We start from the raw sequence: 22906 nt of genomic DNA on the forward strand, positions 1-22906 counted from the left end.
AGCATGAAGTTATCCGTTAAAATGCATTGTCCCCGGTATCTTGGATTCTGTCATCAGAATTTTTGGATAATACTTATTGAAACCATAAGGCTTTACGATAAATGCAACTTGGCCATATGATGGCAAAAGTCTTCGGCGGAGGCATCCCCCATTGGACTCTAGCTGCTCTCGGAGGAGGTGGGCGGCGCCGTGGAGGAGGACCTCCGCCGGGACACCGACTGTGAGCGCTCGGGGCTGTGTTTGTCGTACGGCTGTAGCTGCACCTCCAGGAAGTCCCTGTGCTGCTGGCTGATGATCTGGCTGATGAGTCCCGGCAGGGCCTGCAGGTTCCCCAGCAGGGTCTCCAGCTTGGTCTCCAGGAGCGCGATTCTCTTCTCCATGTCCTCGCCCCTCTCGTTCAGGTCCGAGATCATGTCGTACATGATGTTCTGAGTCTGCAACAGGAGAGAGGACAAAGCATTATTACTTCCAAACGTGATTAAAAAAAGAATAATAATAAAATTATATATATATATATATATATATATAGACACACACACACACATACACACACACCGGGCATCAGTAAGTCAGTTTTATGAATATGGATAAAAATTACTGTGATTTTTATTTTAGTACTTTATTTCTAGTACCAAGCAGTCAGTGAGATCATTTTGAGCTGTTAATGAAGAAATGCCGAGAGGTACTTTTCACAGTGTTCTTCCCACAAAAATGAAAATCTTCTTCACATTAAGTTAAAGTTTGACGGAAAAACGAAATGCTTTTCGAAATGACATGAATGACGTCGCTGAGATTATTTAAACAAACTTACCAGATAAAAAAAAAAAAAATGCAAGTGAAAATAATTAAAAACAAAAAGTAAAATGTCTCTTTCTGCACGCGGCTTCATGAGCAAAATTGCACTTTCCAACCTGCAAAAGGTAAGCTCTGGTGCAACAGAAAGAAAAAGGCAGAACATCAGGGACGCTTTTGCCTCATATTGTGTTTGGGCTCAGCTGATCCTGGGCTAAACGTTTGTTACTTTGAGAATCGGTATTTTTTGTTTGTTTTTGTTGTATTTTTTTATTTGTGGAATCTCGTGGACGTAGAAAGACGAAAAATCACTGCATTTCTCACACATACCTGACAGCAACGCGGGGCCATCTGGCCTCGCCGAGGCAGATAAGGCACCTGCTCTTTCCCTCAATGCAATTTACTTTGTTTATCTTGCTCTTTAAGGCACGATTTCCAACTTTTAAATAATTCCCCGGAGGAAAGAAACCTGGTTGGAAAGCACTAAGCTATTCATCGCAGGGTCTAAATTGGGTTTGGGAGTATAGTTTAGTATTTAGAATGCCGGGGTTTGTGGCGAGGTGTTACAAGGAAGAATAGTGATCAAGGGCGACCTGGGAGGGGTGACATCACTTACCTCGTCCTTCTCTCATATGAGACTGGATATGTGTGTGTGTGTGTGGGGGGGGGGGGGTCAATCACCATGATCCACTAGGACCTAAAGTGTCACTGCCCCCTGAAAAAACAGCTGGGGCGACCACGGGATCATGGTTGCATTACTTAAGCACTGATCCAAACCACGATTGCGACGGAACCGTTGTGGTTTTTCCAAAGATTATGCTCGACGTGGCAGTTCGCACAACATATTAACAGTTCATCTCGTTTGGAGAAATGACGGCAAATCTAGGCCAAACGATTGGAAAGAAAGCCGAAATAAAATCGATGTTTTCAGATTTTTATTTTTTATTTTTTGGATGATGTTGATTGCGTCGAGACACAAACTGAACTATCCATTGTCCGAAAAGTGGACGGTGCCAAAAACTGATGAATTAACACTAAGAAGACGCAGGTGAGAGGCCTGCGTGTAGTAAACCGTCAGCGAGGTTGTTTAATGAGCGGAAAGGCTGGAAAATGCTGCTGCAAGCATATAGGGGCAGGCGTTTATTGATTCCCTGCAACCTTATAACAAAACCAGACACGAGAACCATCAACCCGTTTAGGGGCGAGGAAAAGGGGCGATTGAGCGAAAGAAGGATGGCGCAACAAATGGATCCACGTCAATTTATCAGCGCTTTTTCCAAACGCCTGAGGCTTCTACCGTAACCCCCCCCGGAGGAAAGTCATGCATCATTCCAGCAAAGAAAAACAGACCCCCAAGCTGCACCTCTGAGTGGATGTTAAACACGTCGTGATCCAAAGGCGTTCACGCGGCGCTGCAGTGGCGACGCAGGCGCCAAGGGTATCCCGGGCTCCATCCATTCAGTGGGCGCGTATAGAGATGATGAATGCTACACTGCCCTCTGACGGCAAGAGCCCCTCACGACAATGATTAAAAGGTCTGGCTGAGCGGCGCTGGCCCCGAGCCACGGCATCCGACGTGACCGTCCCACTTAAGCTGCTGTTTTACGGCGCTGGCCTGATCGGGCAGCACTGACCAATATCTTTCACGGTTGTGTTTGGCGGCCCGAGACCAATTTTGGCCGCGGCGGACATTTGAATGTCAAAGCGCCGCGCCGCCGCCGCCGACGCCGCCCTCTTCCCCCCTTCCGTCCTCCATCTTGCTCCTGTCTTTACTTCTGGCTGAATCATCAGATCCCACTGTGTCTCCCCTCCCAGGTTGCTCTGTTTTCTGCTGTGTCAGGCTGGCTCGCCGCCTGGCTTCCCCCCCGCCCCTAAGGTTTGTCAACTTCTGTTTAGTGCGCCTGGAGACAAACATAAAATAGAACATTAGCTGAGGCACTGGGGCTTTCTGCGCGCCGGAACGGGGTTTCGTTTTGCTTCCCCTTGGAAACTTTGATGGGGGGGGGGGGGGGGGGTTGGAGGACCTGGAGGAAAAAACGGTCAAACCCTGTCGGACGCACATTTAAGGACAGCAAAGAGCACAGCACATGCCTGTAAATGTTTTTTTTTTTATTTTATTATTATTATTACCAAAGGAAAGGCCTGTCTGTTTATTTGACACCTGTAGACTTTGAGGACATTAGTGAACACAGATCGTTAAGAGAGTGGATCATCATGCAGGTACATCGGTCACACGAACCCGAAGGTATCAGAGTAATCGTACGTCCTAATGCAAAAAATAAAAAAAAAATACAAAAAAAAAATGCAAACGTCCACAACCCCCAGGAGAACTGTTTGGTCCAGCTTACCTTAGCAAGGTCCACTAGTGAGTTTGCTTGGTCATTCAGCTTGCGTTGCTCCATTTTAACACTTCTCAATCTGAACACAAGACCATTCAGAATCTAATAAATGGGGCCGTCAGAAGTGACCAAATAGACTGTGCACGCACACGCACGCACGCACGCACACACACACACACACACACACACACACACACACACACACGCGCAGGCATACACGCACGGAGCACACTCCCAGGACATGCACAAGATGTGTGGAGAGAAATGCAGGGATTTGCAAGGATCGGTCTGCTTTGGTTGAGCTGCATGCAAGTGGAGAGGAACACACGGAGCCTGCCACACACCGGAGGGGAAAAATCAAACCGGGATTCTCAAACAATACGGACGACAGAAAAATAAAAAAATAAAAAAAAAAAAAGAGAGAGAGAGAGGGAAAAGAAACGGCGCAAAACCCTTTTCATACAGTAACTTATGTATCGCAAGCAGCGATGGTAACACAATGCACTCTCTCCTCTGTTAAATTTGAGCGTTTCTTCTTCTCGGGGCGTCGAGCGTACGTCCGTCCGGACACCGACTGAACTCTTGTTATTTCATCTCACTGACAATAATGTCGCTGCACAGAAACTTAAAATACTCCTTCCGGACACATGAGGAGACATGAAGGTCAGTTTTGCAGAACTCAATATCCTGTGTCTGTTGATGCCGTGCGACAGTAGTGCAATACTTTAAAATAAATCGGCGATGCATTCTCGCAAAACAATATGATTTTGGGGTGGAGGACCTGGTTTAGCAGATGTTATTCAACCACCCAAATATCTGTTTTGGTAGTTTGCATTTCATAATTTGGCCGTACACCCAAATGATGAATAATTAACATATTTAAGCCAGTTTCCAGTAATAGACCCTGCGGGAGGGAACATCAAATACAATACTCAGGTTGAAGACATTGGGGTGCTTTCTTTCTGTTATCATCCATGCATAACAATGTATTACCATTCAATACAAGCGGACGGTGGCAAGGACATTGATCTTTTTTAATATATAGCTCAAACGACCTTATAGATCGAACAAAAAAAACGAAAAAAAAAAACATGTGCGAGTCACGCGGAAGAGAAAGAAAATGGCAGTTCCTTACAGCTCCCAGCTAAAAAAAAAAAAAAAAAAAAGCCCAAATGAAGCTCTTCTCATGCAGTGCGGGGGTCGTTTAATGTCTTTCAACACAGGCGGATGTGGAGAAAAGGAAATGTCGGCTTGGACCAAAAGAGGGTGCTACAGGCGCTGCTAAAGAAAATGCAGGCAGAGGACGGTCTCTCTAGGGTCCCAGTACTACAGACAATGCAGATTCCAGAGGCAGGGAGATGGCAATATTTGCAAAATAGCCTTCCATCGCTTAAGTCATTTACCAAATTAAAGGGAATAATGCAGGGCCCGTCGGTGCGAAAACATATTCAATACTAGATGTTAAATGGCTTTGCGGTTGATGTATGACCTGTTAGAGTTCTACATTTCACGGTTGGATGACCAATAGCTGTCAGCCGTGGTTGATGAGGGAGGCGCGTTGAGTCAGTGCCTCCGGGCGCTTCTCGGAGCTGTAAAAAAAAATTCCGGATTCCGCTGTTCCAATCTGATCCGATCTTAATAATTCAGCGCCGCGAGATAACCGCCTGACCTGTTTTTCCCTTAAAAAAAAAAAAAAAAAAAAGTTTGCCCTCTTCACCGCGAAACGGAAGAGCGCTCATTTTTGCCTCGAGATTCAAGGTCTGCCGGTGTTCTCCGAATGTCGTCCTCTCGGGGTCACGTTCGCGTTTCGCACATCCGCTAGAGCCCCCGAGCCGACATCCACATGCGATCCCTCGCCTTTCCTCTTTTTTTTTTTTAAAATGTAATTTGGTAAAAAGGGTATGGAAAGCAGACCCGTGGGCACGGTTATGCTTTGCTAAGACACGGTTCATTCCCGGGCAGAAATAACTTCGGTGCCCTAAAACACATTGTAAGGCTGGATATCGTACATGCAACATCATGCCCTGGGCGGAGCAGAAAAAGAAAAAAAAAAGGCTCCGCCCAAAGAAGATATGTTGCCTCTAACTCCATTACACCAACTACAGTGGAGCCTAGCCCGCGCGAGGCCCTCGTTTTCAGAAGAACATACTTGCTGCCCTACGCCAAGTTACCCTGCTGGCCTCCGGCCGGCATGGCACTCTTGCCGGTGTCTTGGCTACCGAGTCATCCAAGAGAGAAATGGGGAGGGAATGTGGCTGCAAATGTAGTAACAGGCTTAACCATGGTTCCACAAGCCGAAAGATGACCCCGAGCCCGGATTTGCGTGAGCGTGACTGGTAAGTGCAATAACGTGACCTGGGAGACGTCTTATCAATACGCCGTATGCTTGTGTTATTGCAGGTCCCTGTCCGGTGGGCGCTCGAGCCGTCATCCTTCGGTAGGTGAAAGCAGAGTTGGAATTGGAGTTTAATCAGTGGCTTCCTGATTAAAGATCAGATTTTTTTTTTTTTTTCATCACATTCATGCAACAATGGAAAGAAAAACACCCTCCGTCACCGATAACTGAAATTCATGTGATTAGTATCCATGAGAGCGTTTTCGACACGTGTTATTGTGGAGTCAGCAACGAAATAGCGGTGGTTGTTAGTGGTGCTTGTTTTCAAAAACGTATTGTTTTTCACAAAGGGTTGGGGGAAAAAAATAAATAAATAAAAAAGGAATGGTAAAATGTAAGAATCTGTTGTGCAGTTTTCTCAGTTTGGTACGCTATTAGGCTGGACTGAACGACGTCATAAAAATATCACTGAAGCAAATATAATGGTGGGGGGTGGGGGGGGGGGGTGGTGGTGGTGGGGAAGTAATGACGTGTCATGTAAAATTATCGAATCGGTGCGAATAAAACATTCTCGCACGCTGGGCTTTGCACTCATCCTGAGAGAATTGACATCAATGTTTTTGAGTGAAGCCGGACCCTTCCACCCGGACCCGGAGCCATTTCGTGCGGTATGAATTTCACTTATCAAATGAGGGAGTGTAATTTTTAATTATATTATCGGGTTCAAAGACAAGCTCTCGTCGGCATGCACAACAACAGGTCTGTATCTACATGTGAGGCGAAGACTTACTTCCGAGCTCTATCGCATTGTGTCGACACAAACAGGAAAAAAAGGAAACATGAAGTAGACAAATGAATTATCACAACATCAGAGAAATATATTCAGATGGCAAAAAAATTAATTCGGCTGCCGTCCGGCTGCTGTAACCCTCATCCCTCCGTCGCTGCCGTCGTCGCCGCCGCCGCGCTTTTTGTTTTTCAGACGGAAGCGGCACCCGGCGCTCCTCCCGGCGTTTCTAATTATAATTCCATTTGTTTCTACATACGATAACCTCTATTATACCCTTACTATTCTCGGGGGTTTGTGAGACGTCGGTGGGGAGCAGGGGTCACGCGGCGCGGGGGGCGGCGGCTTCCGACCCTGGGTCTGGCGGAGCCCTGGGATTGGAGAGGGCGTCTCTCTCTCGGGCGTGGCTTCGCGGGGAGCGGGCGAGGGGTACGCTCTCGGGAACCTCGCGCCCCCCCCCCCCAATCCGTAGGGGGAGCCACGGGGAGGCCGCGCCCCGCGTCCTTCCTCACCGACGCCGACCAGGCGGCCGCCCTTCGAAAACATCGTCCAAGATTAACGACTGCTTTGTTTTCGGTCGCGGCCCGTCGCGTCCGGCTGGGGGACATTTTTTGGGGCGGTGCCCCTGTGATTAATTTCAGTTTGTCCAGATCTGAAAGGGAAAAAAAGGGGGGGGGGGTGATATTTAACTTGATATTTACAAGTTAAATATCCCCCCAATCGCCCCCCAGACGGCTCCTCCGACTCTCACCCGCCGCTCGAGGAATGTGCTCGGCCTCGGGAGTGTTCCTATCGTCGCGGCGCCACGGGCCACCCGGCGAACAGGGCACAGGACGTCAAAGGACCGTTCCGCGCCCGTCAATACAAGCCCCACCTCGTGCAACAGGCGGCGTCTAAAATCCAAACGCGGGCGCGCCGTGCCGCGGAGAGCGTTTGTCCTTGGACGCAGAGCTCAAAGTGTTTTTTATTTTAACTTTTGAGCCCGGCGCTTAATGGATTTTCCGCCTTAGCTCCGAGGGATTTCCATTATTAGGCTGTCCTAGAGAAAATAGGGGGGTCGGACACGAAATGTTTTCATCGGCGACAGCCCCGGACGGGGCCGCGAACGGCGAGGACATTATTATCTCCGCAAAAAAAAAAAGAAGGCTGTCGCGCGGATGGAGGTTGCAGCAGCAGACGGCATTATTTCGATAATGATTAAGCCTCCTCGTGTCAAACGAATAATGTATGTTTCAAAGGATTCATGAACAAATCAAAGTTGCACACAAGGAGACCACATAGATCCATTTCACGAAAAAATAAAAACAGAGAAAAACAAAACAAACAAACAAACAAACAGTCAACTTTTTTTTTTTAACTTGGGCGGTGTAATCACCCATTCGTAGTCATGCTTTAAATACATCCACCTCATTACACATGTTGCTCCGGTGCAGAGAGAGAGAGAGAGAGAGAGAGAGAGAGAGAGCGAGAGAGCCTCCTCCATTACTAGTAACTAAAAGGCAGCACATAATAGAGGTTATTGTATGTACTGTAGGTGGAGGGAAAAACAAGAGCGAGGTGGAGCTAAAAATCAATAGTGTTTTGGAGTTAGAGAGCACTTGAGGGATCCCCGGGGAGCCACTAAAGAGACCGGGTTGACAGGGAAGTGTCTGCCCGGCCAGCGGCAGAGGAGAGGGAGCCAGATGTGTCAGCCATGAGGTCAGGACTGAGAGATAAAGTGCACGGAGATGTCAGGGAGGGCGGGAGAGAGAGAGAGAGAGAGAGAGAGAGAGAGGGCGAGAGAGAGAGAGAGAGCGGGAGAGGGCAAGAGAGGGCGAGAGAGAGAGAGAGAGGGGGGAAAGGAATAAAGAAGGAAAAAAGAGACAGGCAGAAAGAATAAAAGGAAATAATACAGAAAGATAGACGGACAGACGGAAAGAATGTGAAATAAAGGAAATGAAAGAAAGAAAGAAAGAAAGAAAGAAAGAATGGAAGTATCCCACTATAAATTGAATTTTAAATAGATATAAACATACTGGAAATACATTTATTTTCAATTCCACCAGTTAGGGTTTACGGACAGACGGAGTCTCAATAATTCAATAAAACAAAGGATGATTTTGCATCAGAATAAATATATATTCGTACGAATTAGAACGGCCACATCATACCAGTAACCACTTTCCTTCGTTCTTTATTTGGTAAAAAAACTATAAACCATCAGCGCCTGTGCAAATGCATTTTTTTTTAATATGTCTGGAAATGGACTTTACATGAGGACCACCATTCTTCGGCCGAAACAACCGGATAGTTGAGGTCGGCGTCAGGTGAAACATGCGTAAATAAAAAAAATAAAAATAAAAAAAAGGCCCAACAATCCTTCCACATCGTCAGTGCAAAAACGTTTGCTACAGGTGTCAAACAATTCAGATTTCAGGTTTGTAAAAGGCGTCGGCCGCGCGTCGGCGGTGACGGAGGGCGTTAGGGCGACACCGCTGCCACGCTTGTGAGAGGGGGGGTGGGGGGGGGGGGGGTGGGGGGTGAACGCGCTACCTACTGGTGAATGGCTTGCAGGAACTTCCTCTGGTGCTTCCTCACTCTGGCGTGGTCCATCTTCCTCACCAGCTTGGTGTTCTTGTAGATGAGCCACGTCTCCCTGAGAACGTTCGCAGCTGTGTTCTTCACCTAAACACCAGCGCAGGCAAAGAGGATCTTTCAAGGAATTTCATGTGGATAGCAGCACATATACATATGTATATATATATATATATATATATATATATATATATGTTTTTTTTTTTAAATAATATCAAATTATTAATCATAATATTAATGTACAACATGAAACACGGCTTACTCTTTTTGTTAGCTGGGTGTCCATCATAAAATTATGGACATGTTTTTCAGCTTTGGTTAATTCCAGTTTCTTTGCCACCACAGCCACCACCAAGGCAGTGCAGCCGGCACCCTGTCAAACAGTGGATATATCAGTTTGTTTTCCTAAAAAACATTTTTTTTTTAATCTACTTCTGAAATTGGTCGTCCTGGTTCCATATTATTAACGCGTTGCATGCAGAGCTTCTCAAATAAATGTCTTGAGTTAATCATAACTGAAACAAAATTCCCAAATCACAGTGTTACTCAACATGACTGAATACGTGCAGGTGGATGGCGAACCTCCCTCTAATGTGATGACGCACGAGTATGAGCAATGCATCTTCACCGGGAATTGGCTTTCTCACCATGATGCCGGTCAGGAGGCACACTCCTTTTCCACAGTATGTATTCGGGACCATGTCCCCGTATCCAATGGTAAGAAAAGTGATTGAGATCAACCACATGGCTCCTAGAAAGTTGCTGGTTATGTCCTGGTTGTCATGGTATCTGTGAGAAACGAAACAAAAAAAGAAAACAATGAATAACCAGCCCCACGCACTTCATGTGCAACGCACGTCAGGGAATCTCTTCATGACTAACTCCCAGGTTAGTTTTTAAGCTGTGTGCAGGTCACATGACTGGCCCGGTGCTGAGGTTCTGTTAGTGTAGTGTGTCAGTGTGGTGTACAGTATGTGAAGCATTATGTCCCCGTGCGCTGCGCAGAACTGGCCGAGACCTGTGTCACGCGGTGCACCGCGGTTCAACCCAGTCTCAGGCTTTTTCATGCTCACAGTCACGAAAATGAATCCATTGAATCGTGTCCCGGAGCACGATTGTCAGACTTTTTCCCCGTGCTACACATTTAAAAAAACAAAAACATTTTAAGCGAATGGAACCAATTCATTTTCGGAAAAAAAAAAGTTATGATTTTATTCAGCTTCGATTGTGAGTGGTCTTGGATTCCACACCGGGCACCCCACTGCCACGGCAGGCTTGGGCAGAGCAAAAACCACATTTTTGGAAAGGTCTCATCTTGTAGGTTAACCTATGCAAGTCTGAATGATTTCAGTGGACCCTGAAATGAGATATTGACCTTTGAACCCCTGACCAGAGGTCACCTTTGAAGCCCCATAACTCAGTGATTAAAAGCGCTATCGACATAAGGTCAACTGTGCTGGACCCCTCTGGACATGCACTTTTAGAGGAGGGGTAGTGTCAATAGGGGGTGCCACTTAAAATGGCCGCACATATAATCAGGGCTTTGCCAATTACCAGTAAATTCTGACAACGCAGGTATATTCCCTGAACAAATTAACCCCTAGTAACGAATGCATGTCATTTCTTACCCATAAATCTTTTAAATATTTAGGCTTTAAATAATACAGCTATTTTACCCAGGTAGGTAGTTGCGTCAACATGCATTACAAAATGGCGCAGAATTGCAGTTAGTGTAATTTTTAGAGTTAAGGTTTAGCGTTAGGGTTTCAAATGGGCTGATGGGTTCACTGGGTACACGGCCGAATAAACGCTGATTTTTATATGCAGCTAAATTGTGTCTATGAATAAAATTCATACTGAGGGTATGACCCTGTATCTTCTTCTATTATATCTTATTCTCACTCAACCTTGAATTGAATAGACCATTCGGAGAAAAAGCGTAACCGGCGTCCCGCTTTTATTTCGTGATGGTTAACGAAATTGAAACCCACGCATTTTAAATTTTAATACCTCCATGCCCCCCCACCTCCCCGCGGTGGCGTGCTTTGGTCAAGTCAGTTTTAGCGTTCGTGTCTGCGCGTCCCCCCCCCCCCCTTCTAAAGCCAAAGAAAACCTCCCCATCCAAATGAAATGGTTTAAATTCCGTTATGTGTCGCACAAAAAAAAAAATAAAAAATCGCCAATGGCGCTCCGGGACACGAGTCAGTAGATTCATTTTTGTGACTGCGAGCACGAAAAAGCCAGAGACCGGGGCTGCCGTGTCAATACTCCGCATCTATGCCTTATTTATGTTGGGGCAGTGCGACATAGCGTGAGAAGGGCGGGTCCAGGCACCTCTCGCATGCTCTCACAGTCCAGGCAGCAATAATCCACAGCGAGATGGTGAAGACCAGCAGCACGGTGCCGGGACAGATGGTCATGAGGGTCTTCATCACGAAGCGCGTGTTGAAGTTGATCTTGTTGAGCGCACCGATGCTGCGGGAGGAGGCGTCCGTGAAGAGCTTGCTGTGCAGCAGCATCACACGCGCGATGAGGTACAGCCGCAGGAACATGGGGATCGAGAGGATGATGTCGACGTCCGCCTCCGTCTTGGAGGAGGCGTAGGTGAAGGCCAGGCGGGCCGTCCAGGTGAAGGTGTAGTTCCCCGGGATGGGGTGGATGGCGCAGACCAGGATCTCCAGGCAGATGAAGAAGATACGCTCATAGGTCATGGCTATCCTCCAGTCGTCCGCCGCGTTGTCCACCATGAACAACTGCAAAGTGAACAGGCACAGCCGGGGTCAATAACAGTGAATGGCAGCGGGGATCTAGAAAATGTTGAAAAAAAAAAATAATAATAATCACAATTAGTCACAAATTACCGAAAAAGCATTGGGCTGCATTAAATATATGTGGATGTGCTTATTTCTGTTGTTATTGCCGTTATTTGGGCTGAGGCCGTGAGGTAAGGCCGACTGAACAGCAGCATGTGGCGCTTTTAGCTTCAAAGCGTCGCGCCGATGAAAACATCTGCCTCCCTCCGCATTAGCACGGCCTCCTCCTCGCCCCGGGCCCCCGGCCCTCGCCGCTTCTGGCCGCGGCCCCTTCTCCCTTTTCGGCCACTTCCAACCCTTTTTTTTTTTTTTTTTTAATCGCTCCTCCGCCCAATCCGCGGCCCGAGGATTCATCACTGTGTATCCAGACGGGCCTAATGGTGCAGCCCCGAGCCCCCGCGTCATTTAGAGCCGTCGTTTGATCATACTTATGGGGTGGCGATGCGCTCTCTCCATCCAAAAAAAGCCGATGCCCATTCTCTCACATTACCCAGTTGTACACCCAGTTGCAGATTAAACCCGATCAAGCTTTATTAGCCCTCGCCGCATTTGCCAAATCGCTCCCCTCCGCGCGCGATACCGATATTCCCCTTCTGCAGCTCCTGCTCCCTCTACTCAATCACCTTAAGGCCCCACCCCCCCCCCCCCCCCGCTTGTATATGGGCCGTCACGACTGGCAGCAGATATTTCACGAAATGTTGCTGTCAGCAAATACAGGAGGTTATACGGGAGGTTTCCCCGGTTTCCTTTTTACACAATGACTGCAGAGGCGAAAGGGGGGCTGGGGGAGCTGGGGCCAAAGCGCTTCACCGCCCTGCGTAATTAATGAACCGGCGACGGGTGACTCCTGACCCCTCGAGGTAAAGGATAGAGACGATGTAATCATGGAAATGAGTTGTGGCCTACTTGTTGAATATGTCGGGGGAGATATGGCAATTATTATTATATATTTTTTGAGTTGTATTGCCACCGTTAAGCCTGCGATTTGAAATCTGGTTGAATTATGAGAATCCGAGAGAATAAAATAAAATGTGTTACTGTAATAGTTAAAAAAAAAAAAGATTAAAGGACATATTTCTCATGAAATTAAAAAGCAATTTCATCCTTTTTTTTTTAGCCCAGCCAAAGACAAAAAGCCAAAGCAGGTGTGACTATTCCCACCCTCAGTTAAAAGAGTGGAAGGCTGTGAAAGTCCAACGCGGATGACATGCGATGTCTCGGCGATAGCTGATTCAGGTAAAACCATGAATACTGAACTAGTAGCGAGCGGGGATGGCTCCGAGACAGGAGTGAACCTGAGCTTAGCGTTCCCTCCTCGCGACGACTCCAAGGGGGTGAAACGCAAAGCGTGGGTGCCGGGTTTTTTCCGGAGGGGGGCTGAGTTAACTTTAAAGTAAACCACGCACATTAATAATGCTTAAAAATACTAAATTCGAGGAACACACGCCCAAGTCGCACGTCTCATCTCGAAAGTTCTGTCGGCCGGCTACTTTATTTCCGACTAAAACCGACCCCATCTCGAGGGGCCTTGATGTGATCGACGACCTTTTTTGCGTATGAAGGTGCGATCCGTCGAATTTGCGAGGACAAAAAACCATGTCAAACGAAACAAAGAAAATACTGTAGGGTTAATTCATCATATTTAATTCAAGCACATGAAAAATGCACTCCTACAGAAATGATCACGCCGCCCTCTTTACGGACCCTCATGACTGACCCTGACCACCGACACTGCCCCCGTCGGACGACGCGCCAACATGCACGCCACGGAGCGTCCCACATCCTGGTGACATTCGTTTTTTTCTACTAAAACACATGAATTCATCCCAAAAATGGAAGTTTGAGCGAAAGATGCGAGAACAGCTTATTTGACCGTTCCGGAGGGGAGGGGAGGGGGGTCAAACACACAGTTCCTCCGAGACACAGGCGCCTGCCGGAGGAGCGTGTAACTCTACCCAGACGAGTTCTCGTCGAGCGTTCCAACGGGGTGTCATTTAGCGGCGCGGGCCACGGGAACCGCGCTCTGTTTACAAGCGGCTCCGAAAAACAACGCTCTGCCAGACGATGTATAATGCAGCGTATATTTACTGCGTGGAACTTAAGGTGTTTATCCAATTTGAAAGCAGGCGCTGTCTCCCCAAAGTGCGTCGCCTCAAAACGAAGTAATTAAACATTTAAAGGCGGGTTACCTCAGGATAGCCTACTTGGTGGGTAAAAGCAATTATAGTAATGGATGGATGACCTGAAATCCAATACTCAGGGGTTCTTTACCTCCGAGCATCAAATATTCCCTGCGCGCGGTGGATCTACAAGTTATGACAGAAGTTGGAGTATGTGCGAGTGTCACCTTGGGCCCAGCCTTTTGCAGGACGGTCTCTCGGAAAAAACGTTTGGCAGCGACCCGCCTCAAAGTAGGCAGAGAGCGCAGGCCCGAGCCGGAACGGGGGTTTTGCTTAAGCCTCAAGTCTTTTGTCGGCGCACAAGCCTTATTCATACGCCCGAGAGAGAGAAAGGGCGATCCAAACACATAATGAGGTAAGGGCCGGTGCGATATCGACTGAATCAAATATCACAACATCTTTGACGAGCGGACGGATAATTTATCCGTATTTTGGTTGATGGCTATTGGTGTTTTCCTAATTTATTCACACGCAATAAATGATAAATTGAGAAACAATCATTAGTAGTGTGTATATTACGACAAAGATCGAGGCATTGATTACAATTGATAGAACCTATAATCTGAAAGTGTCTTTGTGTATCGATGAAGCATTACTTTACTGCAGCCTTAAAGACAACATTTAACTATATCACAATATTACAATAAGCAAAATGCCAGACGTTATCTAGTCTTCTATTACGGTATGAATATCATAACAATATATTGCCCGGCCCTTTATGTTATAGCCTGCACAATGGAGCTTTGGAGGGTGACCATTCTCAAATGTGGCCACTCAGCAGTGACTGTTCCTCGGATGGTTCAGCAGTTGTCCAATGGATCCAAACCCCTGTTTAATCATTGAGAGAGCATTCCTCTCGCTCGCCCTGAAGAAAGTTGCCTCAGTGCCGCCGAGGCGAGGCTCTGCCACGGCACAGACATTATTCCCCAGACAATACAACTGAATGCGGCCAAAGGTCAGTCCGTAACTCAAAATTCCCGTTGACGTCCCGCACGGAGCGGCCTATGTCGAGGCTCACCTGTGAGGCTGGCCCGCTTGGTTACGGGTTTCAGTACGCTCAATATTACTAATGGAGCCCAGCTCAATATTTAATCTGTGTAATGTGGAGATGGGAACATATATCTTGTCACTGAGAATGAAAACGCTCAATCTCATTAGTGAATTAGGTCCAGCACAATTAGACATTAATGTAATGGTTTATTTATGATATCAAAGTGAGCCACTAACAAACCCTTTTGCTGAGTAAATCTTAAGTTGTTGCAAATTACTTTAAATTAAATAAACAAATAAATAAATAACTAAATACATTTATATACACATATATTTTGTATTCATTATGATTATTATTAATAACAATGATAATAACAATTATAAAAATAAAGGCTGATACTAAAAAATATATATATTATAAAAATATATATGTATTTATATTATATAAATAAACAAACATACAGACCACCGGTCAGTTATTTGATTAAATAATTGAATAGATAAATAAATAAATAAATAAATAAAATGGTGTTCGGGCCTTTGTTGTTGCCAAGTTCTCCATATCAATTCCTCTGCAGCAAAGTCCCTCCGCATGTTTGCACAATGCATGTGGTGGCAAGCGCAATCAATTAATGATCATTAAGATTGCCATCTCATTGAGAAGCTGAGTATCATTGCCCCTGAACGCCTGTTTGTTCGGTGAAAACATTGAGATCACCGTCCAGTGGTTATCTGACTCCCATCCGGCCCTCCGAGGTGGAGGACAGATTTCACTGTGAGAAACGGCGGGGCAGTTCCACACCACCCAGAGCCCGGGTACGAGCAGGGGCTTCCGCACCGCTTAGATACTTAGGGAATCCATTATCGAAAGGTACAATTACACCACCTTGTTTCCGTTGTTGAATTGAAGTTATGAGAATGAAAAAACAATGACGCTGTTACTGTTACGTGAAAAAAATAAAAAAATAAAATCAAAGACATACCTCCCAGCCCCCGAAGACTTGTGCATCCGTTTAGAAAACTCAGCACAACTGTCTAATACAGGGGAGGGGAAAAAAACACAGTGACGGCCTTTGCAACAAAGAGCCCCCCTCGCAACAAAGTTTTGACGGGCGATGGGGAGAAAAGGAAACGCTTAAAAAAAAGAAAATGCCACTCACAATCTTTCTGAAACGGCGGTGAAGTCATCGTCTTAGTGGGCAGGGAGGAAACGCACTTATTGGTTTACTCATATCAGTGCTCGACAATAACAAAATAAATTCAGAGTGAAACTGCGGACTCTACAAACCTCGCCTCGCGCCGAACAATAAGCCGCCGCCTGCCAACGAAGAAAACCAAAAACTCTTAAATTCCTCTGATAGATTACCAGCTGTCAACGAACGACTTCAAACGGAATGAATCATGCTGCGGCGAGGAGCAGCAAACAAACTTTGTGCTTATATTTTCCGGACATATCGTTTTTTGGCCGAGGACACCATCAGTCACTCCAAAGAGAGAAACTGAACTGTGCTATACATCCTGTGAAAACAATAGACGGTTATAGTGCGGCATTAAGGGGCTTCAAGAGTGGGGAAACCATAATTGAAATAAAAACATTATTGTGGTGGCGAGGAGTGTTTTTGGCGCTATCTCCCACCTCCTAACTGTTGGAGTGGCACCCAATGAGCGTGGGTGCCCAGCGTCGCTGTCAAGAGAGATGCTTTTAAAGACTCTCCCAATGACCTCAATCTCCCGCAGCTGCGTCCCCTTCCCTCCCCCACCTCCAGATGGCGCCAAAACCCCTCCCGGCCCCGTATATATTTTTAAAAAGCACTTAAAAGAGCCCTCAAATATAGCTATTCACAAATACCACAAACAATGTGCTGTGGATGTATATACAACCGCTACTTTCAGTTTGTTGCAAACTTTAAAAAAAATCTGGAGTTGAGTCAGTTGAGATGGAACTGAGATGCAAATATAATTTCAAACGAAGAAATCTCATCAATGGGAGAAATATAGCCAAATGACCTATTCTGAAATTTTTTTCAAATATATCTCAAATACTTTTTTTCAGGTTTTGACAAAATTCCTTTTAAATTCCTTTTTTTTAACTTAAAACAAAATTGTACAAGTAGTACAGCTGGTCACGGGACCATGGAATGGAATGATGTCAGTCACAACCTCCAACAAATGTCAAGGTTATGGAGGGAGAGAGTCTCTCACTCTCTTTCTCTCAATGTCTTTCTGTCTATCTCGAGAAATTAGATCGAACAACTGGACTAAATAGGTGGATTATCTCTATTCATACTTTATGACATTTCAATTTTAAGATTTAAAAAAGGTCAAACCCTGCTTTTTAACTTTTTCAGAGAGTGAATTAGACTGTGCTATTTAAAGGTCTCCACCCTTTCCTAGGTCTTATCTGCTCCCGTTTTTATAGATACAGTAGGTAAATAGACAGACAGACAGACAGACAGACATACAGATGGATATATATATCAAGAGAGAGAGATAGATAGATAGATAGACAGACAGACAGACAGACAGACAGACAGACAGACAGACAGACAGATAGACAGATAGACAGATAGATAGATAGAGAGATAGATAGATAGATAGATAGATAGATAGATAGATAGATAGATAGATGGTATAAAACATTCATCTGGACCACATGAATCTCTATTTAGCTCCATCTGGCACAGCAACCTTCCATGAGTTTGACACTCCAGACTCGTGCTACATATAAACCACCATTCTGATTTGACCTGATTCTGTTCCCCCCTCATCTGACACAGATCAGCTATAATTGCTCAGAACATGAACAGAAAAAAAAAAAATATATATATATATGGAAAAATGGAAAAAAATAAAATAAAAATTCCATGCTTGTGCTGTTCAATTCTGACATAGTTCTGATCTTCGACGTCCCACCCCGTGAATGCAAATGCGCAGTTGGGATTCGCCGCCGAAAATACACCTTTCTACCTTCCTACCATGACAGTCAGAGCATCGAGCGACGGCGAAATGGTAGAAATGCCCTTGCGTCATCACAGTGCCACGCTCCGTCTCTTAAGAATTGTGAGGGATCAAAAAGAGGCGACGACGCGGTCCCCACCCCAGTCCCCCGCAGTCCCGACTCCTGCACCCTAATCCTTGTCCTGGCCGAGGTGGAAGATAATGCTGCAGCGTGTAACACATCCCAAATTCCGCGAGGGCCTCCCTGGCCGCTGTCCACCTGTCGAATTTGAGCCTTCGGCGCCTCGGGATATTGATCAAGAACCAGGTTTTCAGCTCGCGCGGCTCCGTGTTTGCCATCTGTCCTTCGGCCGAGTTGCTATGTCAACTGCCCATCGCCCCGAGCAAATTTTGTGTCACATAAGGTGAATGAGCGTGTAAACACTCATGGCTCGCATAATGTTAACACCACGGACAAAAAGACGGGGGGATCGCAATTCACAACACCCGCGGAGTATCAAGAAGAGCCCGAATACTCGAAGAGAGTCCAGCCGTTTGGATGTTGTCATGTGCTTTTGAGGGCGGCCGACAACATCGAACTGGACAAGCGATTCCTGACGAAAACGCCGTCTTTTTCATCTGGTTCGGTTTAGGTTGGAGGTGCTTAGTCTCAGATATGCACACAGCTGGAATGCTTTTCACATCGCATCGATGAAATAATTGAAACAGGGTCTGCCTCATCGTTTTCCTCGGAGAAAAGCAATGTTATAGTTCGGAGGGCGAAATTGCACAGAAGCTCTTCCCCTGTGTATAAACTGAGGATTTGAGTCTTTCCGGTCATGCGATTTTGGTGGCTTTTATCGCGGCGCACAATTCTTTGCCATGGGAAATGAAATGTTCGGGATTTGAATCTTTCTGCGCATGTAGCTTGAAAGGGTTAACGTGGCGTTATGGCCCTGCGTGTTCGCGACATGACGCTCGGCCTTCGCTACCTTCGCTGAGTACACAGGGAAACCCTGATCTGCGGTTTTCGCCGCCTCTCTTCCCTGTATTGACAAAGCCTGCTCCGTCTAATGGCAGGAGCTCTACCGATCTCTTTGTGCTCTCCCTTAGTTTGTGTTTTTCTTTTTTTTTTTTTTTGAGATTTGGCCGCTGACTTTGGGGATACAATAAGTTGCTGGAGCCTGACGTATAGCTTCAGTTGGTGCTTGATCGAAGGTCATGATCCAGGTATTTGTACTCTGCAACTAACTTAAATTCAACGCTGTTGTATGCCTCATATCACACTTGATTACAAACGCTATTATGATCAAGAATCAAGATTGTGTCCCGGCTAGCAGATAAACTTCGAACGGAATCCCATCTTTACATCTCCCACCGGTTGGTTTTTAATGCCTTTACAAACCCCAAGCAGGGAGGGGCAGAGCATCATTTTACGACAGGCCGGGGTGGAGGATGATTTCAAATCTGTTCAAGATATTTTCTGCATTAAATTAAACAGACCCCTGAGTCTAAAAGCGGAGTTTTAAAACGGCTTTTGAAACAAACCAAATTGAAATGAATAATAATAATAATAATAATAACAATAATAATAATAATAATAATGATAATAAGTACAATAACTGTTCATGAAAGCAACTTGTGTGAAAAGGTCCAGCATGCCACGTGGAAAAAGGTGCTGCTGCTGGGAGCAATTTAGGCGTTTTAGGGTGCAATAGCTCGTCTGCGATGGGCGAGAGCGACCGTGACGCCAGCTCAAATGCAAGCTCAAGACTGCACACTCCAAGATGTAAACAACCACTACAGCCGCCCAGCTGCGCCGCACGATGAGCCGCATGAACTTTTCAAGAAAAAACAAAAAAAAAACCTCTTTTCCCTCTATGGAATTCCATGCAAACGTTGAGTTCATTCATGCGACTTATTATGCGCAGGAGGCTTCTGACGGCGTACGTCCACCACAGATGAAGCCTTTAATTGAGCCACTCTATAACGGGCACGTAAGTGCTGAATGGCAGGAGGAATCAGCGTAAGTAATGCAACAATGCCCTGACGCAAGGTCATAAAATTCACTTTTGTCCGAGCGTCGGGGCAGTTCGGGGGGGGGGTTGGGCAGTCATTGACGGTATATGCATCCGGTTCACTTTCAGATTATAACGAATGAGTTAGAAACTCTTGCACAAGGAATCGCTCGGCCCCTGCTTTGCACCAACATGAAGAAAGGTTTGCTACACAAAAATAAATAAATAATTAGAACCGTAACTGAGAAGAATGGTGGGTACATTCTGATTTTCTTTGAGACCTACAATTGCACACAGCCCATAATAACTCACGGTAATGCATACAGGGATTTAGAAATACATCACAGCACCTTCAATTGTTTCAGCAAATATGACAACACATTTGTTGGCAGTCATACTTAGTAGTGTCTTATCACATTGTCACAGTCAATGAAGAGTGAATGGAAGAGGAATAAAAACGTGCCAACGTTACCTGAATCTCTCTTGCATGGTATATGATTATCAGCCCAAGCAGAATTATTGTGGAAAGGCTTATCAGGCATTTTAGAGCTAATGAATACAAGGACTCCTGGAAAAGAAGAAAAACACTATAGCCATACACTCACAGAGAACATGAAATACATATTTGGCGGGCTACCTTCAAACTCACCTACGATCTGATCTGATCAAGGTGACAGATCCACCATTAAAGTCCAAATGTGGACGTGGGTAAAGGAAATGCTGAATTTCGTCCAATGGCCATTTTAATGTACCACACATTATTGATACTATTAAGTAATAACCATAACATTGGGAAATAATAACCATGTAATTATTGTACGATATATTATCATGAATTATCATCACTATTATCATCATTATGCATTCCGCTGCAACATACAAACACAGAATTCTGTTTTCCTCATAATAGTGTTGAACGTGCTCAGTATATGTGATATCTTGACGCAAGATCTGACTTGTATCGATGAACTTAAGTTGGAGTAATAGCATCTGTTAGGAGGACGTCCCTGCACGGGACAGCTTAAGATAACGTTAAGATGCGAAGAAATAAGATACGACAAGATAAGATAACCCTTTATTAATGCCCGCGGGGGGAATTAATTAAGAAGAATCCTCGTCCTTTATCCTCCTCTTTATCCTTAGGGCCCTTCTCCTGTAGGGTTCACTTTTTCAGGTTGTGTTCATACTCTACACCCACTACCACTTTGATACACACGTGTACTACTGTATGTGGCAGCAATTACTACAACTACATGCACGCTAAACACTTTTTGGGGAAGTTGTGATTATACCCCCCTCCCCCCTCCCCACCCACCCTCTCCCCTGGACCACATGCCAGTGAATTAACCCTTAATTCAGCCCCCGCATGGAGTTACTCACCTTTCCATAGGCTCCCCAGGAGAGCTCAGTCTCTATAACCATAACAACGATCCCAAACATCCCAAAGATCAGCGCATAGTCGCTGAGTCTCTTCCTCTTCTCGAAAAGGGCCCTCCTGTGGCCGAGCTTCTCCCCAATGTTCTGGTTCTTCTTTTTCCCGGACTTGCCGCCACCGCCGCCGCCGCCGCCGCCCCCGTGGCCGCCGCCGCCGCCGCCGCCGTCCCCGGACGCGTAAGGCATCAGGGTGGTGGAGTTGTGGTCGGGCTTGGAGACCAACGTGTCCGACGCGTCGGCGCCGGTGGAGACGGGCTGCAGGGGCTGCGACTCGGAATCGAACTCGTGTAGGTTTCTGCGGGACGAGCTCAAGTTGCTCAGCGGCCGCATCACGCCGCCGTTGTATCTGCAGCTGCTCATGGCTATTTCATTGTAGGAGTTGCTCTCCTTGTGGCTGCCGCCGCCCAGGCTGCCCCGCTGCCGGCGCTGAGGGTGAGGATGAGGAGGGCGATGGGGAGGGTGGCGATGAGGGTGGTGGTGGTGGTGTCTGGACGAACTGCCATGGCTGGAGGAAGGCGTGAACTCGCCGGCGCTGCGCTGGCAACCTTGCCTGGTGGACGACGTCTCGGACGGCGCCCTCAAAGTTCCCGCGGCGGCGGCGGCGTCCGACGCGGCGGTCGCGCGGCGGACGAGGCTCTGTCGCGCGTCGTGAGCGCAGTTGCTGCAGGTGCACCGCTCGTGCTGCGTGGCGGCGGCGAGGCGTCCGTCCCGCCCGCAGTGGTGGTGCTGCTGCTGCTGCTGCTGCTGCTGCTGCTGCTGCTGATGATGATGCTGCTGCTGCTGGTGGTGGTGCTGCTGCTGCTGCTGCTGCTGCTGCTGCTGCTGCTGCTGCTGGCGCTGCTGGTACTCACCGTGCGGGAACTGCCGCTCCGGGTAGAAATCGTTGTGCAGCCGCAACGGGGTTTCCATGTCAGTGCTGCCGGTCAGAGCAGCAGCGGCGGCCGGGCACCGCGGAGCACCCGACGAAGGGCGTCGCGGCGGCTACGGAAGGAGAGACGCGGTGCGTTGATGGATCCATGTCGCCTCCGGTAGAGTCGAGTTGGGGGGAGAGAGCCGCGTCCGATTTTTTTTTTTTTTTTTTTTTTTTGGCGGGGGGGGGGGGGGGGGGGGGGCAAAACAACTGTCGTGACGTCACGAAAAGGTTGCAACTGTGAGGGGGTTTGAAACTGAAACCTTTGGAGAACAAATGAAAGAAAGTCTAGAGATATAAGTTTAACGTATTATTATTATGATTATTATTATATATATGTATATATAACATGATCATAATAATGTATATATACTATATATTCTCTGGGTATTTAAAGTGTCATCTTATGTCAACTTTATTGATCGTATCTTATCGTAATAAATAAATAATTAAAAAATATATATCCTTGTGCCTGATTTTGGTTCTAAATGTATTTCCGGGTGACGTGTACCCTATAATTAATGAGATAACAGCGAAATTACGAGCAAAACAGACAGTGTCGGTAATGCCCTGTGAATGACATGATGGCGAAGTTCAGCTAATAGTCATTTCGCTCTGGACCCCTCGGCACCTCTTGAGAGGCCCCCGGGGGCGTCTCCGGACAGATTTACAAGATGCTGATTTCATTGAGCGCTAACCCCGCGTCCGACGACATCCCCCACCCCCCGGCCGCGGACCACGTGACCGTACGTCCATAGCGCCGATGCCGAGAGCTGTTTTTCCGCAACCGCGGATTG

General features: G+C 46.6%; 1 protein-coding gene across 2 annotated transcripts; it reads right to left on the reverse strand.

Moving 5' to 3' along the window:
- Positions 1–158: 158 nt before the first annotated feature.
- kcnn2 (potassium calcium-activated channel subfamily N member 2) lies at positions 159–21781 on the reverse strand (the record flags this gene model as incomplete). Of its 2 annotated transcripts, none has more annotated exons than XM_080017768.1 (8): positions 159–434; positions 3141–3210; positions 8790–8917; positions 9090–9200; positions 9475–9616; positions 11162–11580; positions 20238–20333; positions 21146–21781. In XM_080017768.1, 8 exons carry the CDS (start codon positions 21557–21559, stop codon positions 159–161), a joined length of 1656 nt encoding a protein of 551 aa, XP_079873894.1. The 2 variants fall into 2 exon arrangements, with proteins under 2 accessions (XP_079873894.1, XP_079873893.1); XM_080017767.1 differs by having other exon boundaries at positions 20238–20330; positions 21146–21559.
- Positions 21782–22906: the final 1125 nt, after the last annotated feature.

This window comes from Zeus faber (genome assembly GCF_960531495.2).
Source record: "Zeus faber genome assembly, chromosome: 17".
NCBI classification, from domain to species: domain Eukaryota; kingdom Metazoa; phylum Chordata; class Actinopteri; order Zeiformes; family Zeidae; genus Zeus; species Zeus faber.